This window comes from Elephantulus edwardii, unplaced genomic scaffold (assembly GCF_000299155.1).
Source record: "Elephantulus edwardii isolate Elephantulus edwardi_28Jun2011 unplaced genomic scaffold, EleEdw1.0 scaffold00280, whole genome shotgun sequence".
NCBI lineage: Eukaryota > Metazoa > Chordata > Mammalia > Macroscelidea > Macroscelididae > Elephantulus > Elephantulus edwardii.
Window position 1 is genome coordinate 3,211,244 of NW_006400030.1, and position 4,844 is coordinate 3,216,087.

Sequence of the window (4,844 nt, forward strand, 5' to 3'; positions counted from 1 at the left end):
ACCACACGGCTTGACCTTCTGCAGCAAAAGCTTCTGGCCCTCAGTTTCAGCAAGCAAGGTTGTGTCATCTGCATAACGCAAGTTGTTGATGAGTCTTCTGTCCTAGTGGCCTAGAGCTAGGACAATGTGCTGCAACTCATAAAGCACATGGTTATAATCCACCAGCTGCTCTGTGGGAGGATGAACAATTTACTCCCGTGTGATTTATTGCCTCTGAAAATCCACTGGAGGGCCAGCTATGGGCCAGTTCCAACTGTAGGGCATGCAACAACAGTAAGAACAAGGAGAGTTGTTATTAAATGCTGTTGAGTTAACGATGTCCCAGTGATCCTATGAACAACAGATCTGAATCCTGCCATTCTCTGTGTCATCCTCATGGTCTCTGACATACTTGAGACCATTGCTGCAGTCACTGTACCAGTCCATCTCATTGAGGATCTTCCTATATTTTACAGCCCTTCCCACCTTTGCAAAGGCTGTCCCTTTCTAAGGAATATCCCTCACAGTGATATAATCTCTGACATACGTGAGCCCATTGCTACAGTTACTGAGCCAATCCATCTTGTTTAAGGTCTTCCTCTTTTTTGTTGTCCTTTCCCAGAATGATTGCCCATCTTTCTCCCATGATGCCTGTGGTGGACTCCGACTTCCAAAGCAGGACTACCTGTGAGTTAGCAGGGCACCGTCTACCCAGTGGGCCAACAGAGATCCCTAATAAATAAGCACAATCTAGGGTTTATCTTGCTTACTGGGTACCCAATCCAGTCCCTTGTCGAGGTTTGTACATTTGATTCTGTGAGATGTTCTGGTTCTAGGCGATACAGAAGCTAGCCATACCTAGATGCAGAATATTTGATGTGGTGAATAGAAGTGCAATTGTTTGCTGTTGCTTAATAAGCACAAAGGAACCCTTGTTTGTCAGGTAAGGTAGGATAGATACAGAGCCCTTCACACAGCTCTGGGCCCAGCTCTGGACCCTGCAAGAAGCAGAGGGGGCGCCCCCTGGCGGCAACTGCCCTCGCTCGGCTCCGCTCCCGCTGGGGCCGCGACCGCTGGGCGGCGTATGAGGGAGGAAAAGCGCGCGGGGCGCGCGGGGCGGAGCCTGTCCTGAACCGATGGAGCGCGCGGGCGCCGAGACGAGCGAGCGCAACATGCCCGACTTCCTGCTCGCGCTTCAGACTAAGTACAGAACCGAGGCGCCCCGGGCGCGGGTGGACGAGCAGGACCTAAAACAGTGGGGCCTGACAGGTCAGTAGGCCGCGGCGAACTTTGCCCCAGGCCGGCCCACTCCTAGGGACGCGCGCTCGCCTGGCCCGGAGGCGCCGCGCCGGAACAGTCCGGGGCGCTGGCCGTTCCCCGCGTCCTGTGGGCCTTTCCTGCCCACCCCAAGGAGGGGCAGGCGGCGGGGAGGATTGCAGAGCAGGAGCGACCGTCGGGATCCGGGCCGGCCGGTACTCTTCCCCGGAAATGGCCGGGTGGGTGGGGAGACGTCCTTGGCGCCAAGTACTGCCTCTCAAAAGAGGGCCTGGCGCCGTTCCGAGGACGTGAAAGTGTTTTTCCATTGGTCTGGCGGCCCGGCCTGGGGGGCTTTGGAAGACTATCATTGGTTACTTCTGTAAAACCTTTGAAAGTCGTCTTCCAGTTTACGTTCTTCGTTTACTGTGCACCTGCAGTTTATTAGTAATTCCCCAGTCCGATATTTTGATTTGTGCAGCCAAAAAGCATATTTGTCGCACCCTACTTAGGGTCCTCCCTGCGTGAAACATGCCACCCCAGTTCCTAAGGTCTGTGTGCTTCCAATCTGACCATACCCCCCCCCCCCCAAGACATTTAATTCACGCTTTAATCTCCCCGAACAGGAAACATACTTCTTTTCCTTTGGTGCCATGGAGTCGACCGCCACTCATAGAGACCCTGTGAACAACACATCTGAACCTTACCTATCCTGCACCATTCTAACCGATTTCCATCATGCTCAAGACCATTGTTGCAGTTATTGTCATTCCATCTTGTTGAGACGCTTACTCTCGTTTTCACATCTTTCTCTGTATGATGTCTTTTTCCAAGTACTGTGTTTTCTTGTTGTTATTAGGTGCCATCGAGTCGAGTACGACTCATAACGACCCTATGAACAAAAGATCTGAACCCAGTCCTGTGCCATCCTCACACTTCCTGACACATAAGAGCACATTGCAGCAGTTACCTTGTCAATCCGCCTGGCTGCGGGTCTTCCTCTCCTTCAGGGATTCTCCACCCTTCCCAACATCATGTCCCTCTCCAAGGAATAACACCTCCTAGCAATATGTCCAAAGCATGTAAGGCGAAGCCTCATCATTCTTGCCTCCAAAGGGCGCTCTGGCTGCACCCTCTTCAAGATATATCTGTTTGTTCTATTGGCTGTCCATGGGATGTTCAGTGCTCAAATCCAACACCACAGCTCAAAGGCGTCAATTCTTTTTCTGTCATTCTTATTCATTGTCCAGATCTTGGATCCATAGCTTGTAATTGGAAAGACTAGGGTCTGAATCAGACACACCTTAGTCCTCAAACTGACATCACTACTCCTCAATAATTTGGAAAGGTCCCTAACTGCAGATTTTCCCAATGCAATGCGTCTCCTTATTTCCTGACAGCTTGTACCAAGGGTATTAATTGTGGATACATTCCAAGTACTAGCCTGCCCTAAAACATGCTGAAAGTATGAGATAAAGTTGTACCATCCTTACCTCTAAGAAACACTCTGGTTGTACTGCTTCTAAGACAGATGTGTTCTTTGGCAGTCTGTGGGATATTCAGTATTCTTGTCCAACACCACAATTCAGAGGTGTCAGTTCTTCAGTCATTCCTGCACATTGTCCAGCTGCTCCTTTATCTGCATGACAGAATCTTAGGTCAATAGTAATCTATAACAATGTTATTTTTATAATGCAGTGGAGGGCCACCATGTTACAGTATAGAGATGAGCACATGTATTTTGGGTTCTAAAGATGAGCAAAACTAATATGGCTGCTCTCTTAGAGTGCTAAATGAGCATGCTTTCAAAAATACTGAGTTCCTACTTGGAGCTAAGTATCACAAATTGCAAGAGCTTTTATTAATTTCAGAATGAAATGAATGATGCAGTTCTGTGTCTGGTTTAGGAATTCAAAAGTCAAACTCATTGCTATCTATCTAGTCAGAACTAACTCATAGCTGACTGGTAGTGGGTTTTCAGAAGTTGTATATCACAAGAGAAGAAATGACCCATCTTTCTTCTGAGGAGCCAGTGGTAGAAGCAAACCGACAGATAGTACCTTTTGGGTTAACTGCACAGCTCCCTATAGACCTCACTGCCAGAGTTCCTGTCTGCCTTAGAAGAGGGATGGATAAGGATGAAAGAATAGGATACAGGCAGAGAAAAAAATCTCCTTTTTTAATTTTATTTTGCTTGGATCCATAATCAACACCTATGTTAGCTACATCAAGACATCAAAATACACATTTAAGTCTGCTCTCAAGGACTTTAAGGTCCAAAGGAACAAGGATTCCAGTATAAAGACTAAGGGGCACTTGATCCAACGCATGGGATTTTCATTTGCTTTGTATGCATGTGAAAAATTGGACAGTGAATAAGGAGAATTAATGACTTTAGATTGTGATGTTGGTGAAGAATGTTGAGTATCTCCTGGACTGCTAGGAGAACAAGTGAATCTGTCTTGGAATAAGTGTAACCAGAGTACTCCTTGGAGACAAGGGTGGTAAAACGTGCTCTCACATGCTCTGAGCATGTCAGGAAGCTCCAGTCCTTGGAAAAGGACTTTATGCTGGGAAAACTAGAGATCAATGAAAGAGAGGAGGACTCTAGATGAGGTAGATTGTTAGTGACTTCAACAAAGGGTTTGAGCATAGCAGAGATCATGATGATGGTGCAGCATGGACTTGATTTGTTGTTAATAGGATTGTTAAGAGTCAGAGTCAACTTGATGGTACCTAACAATAGCAGCAACTCTTTGTGTTCTGAGTCCAAGAATGTGTCTTTGTCCTGTTAGGCGTATGTACCCATGTGTGTGTTATTTATGGATAGGTATTTATATGTTTGATAGATCTTGACTAAAGTTTTTGTGCTTTTGCATTTATTTCCTCTCAAATATCCTGGATGTTTCTTTGATAGTATGTGGAAGAGAGAGCTGAAATATGTTGTTGTTGTTATGTGCCATTGAGTTGCTTGCAACTCATAGCGACCCTGTGTACTACAGCCCTAAACTCTTCTCTGTCCTGTGCCAGTTGCACTGTCTCTGGTACTCCCATCCCGATTACCCCAGTCACTGAATCAATCCACCTCATAGAGAGTCTTCCCCTCCTGCGCTGTCCCTCCACCCTCCCAAGAATGATGTCCTTCTCCAAGGACCGGTCCCTCCTTACAACATGTCCAAAATATGTCAGATGAAGCCTCAGAATCCTTGTCTCCAAGGAGCAGCCCGGTTTAACCCTCTCCAGGATGAATCTGTTTATTTTCTTAGCAGTCCATGGTACCCTCCATACTCTTCTCCAACACCACAGCTCAAAGGCATCAGTTCTCCTTCTATCCTTCCTAGTCATTGTCCAGCTCTCTGATGCATAACAAGTGATTGCAAAGACCATGGCCTGTATCAGACGCTTCTTACTCTCCAGAGTGACACCATTGCTCTTCAGAACTTTGGAAAGGTCCCTAACAGCAGACGTTCCCATGGCAATATGTCTTTTAATTTCCTGGATGCTGGTACCATGAGTGTTGACTGTGGAGCCAAGCCAACTAAAGCTGTGAACAATCTCAATCTCTTCACCATCCATCCTGATGCTGCCAGTTGGTCCAGTGGTGAGAATCT

The 4,844-nt window shown here is 47.0% G+C and overlaps 1 protein-coding gene across 3 annotated transcripts in view; it reads left to right on the forward strand.

The window, feature by feature from the left end:
• The first annotated feature begins 1,115 nt into the window (after positions 1–1,115).
• CHD1L (chromodomain helicase DNA binding protein 1-like) overlaps positions 1,116–4,844 on the forward strand; it is an 80,768-nt gene continuing 77,039 nt past the window's right edge. For all 3 annotated transcript variants that reach the window (XM_006900327.1, XM_006900328.1, XM_006900330.1), the window contains exon 1: positions 1,116–1,248. In XM_006900327.1, the coding sequence (XP_006900389.1) occupies positions 1,116–1,248 (133 nt within the window). The remainder of the gene's footprint in view (positions 1,249–4,844) is intronic.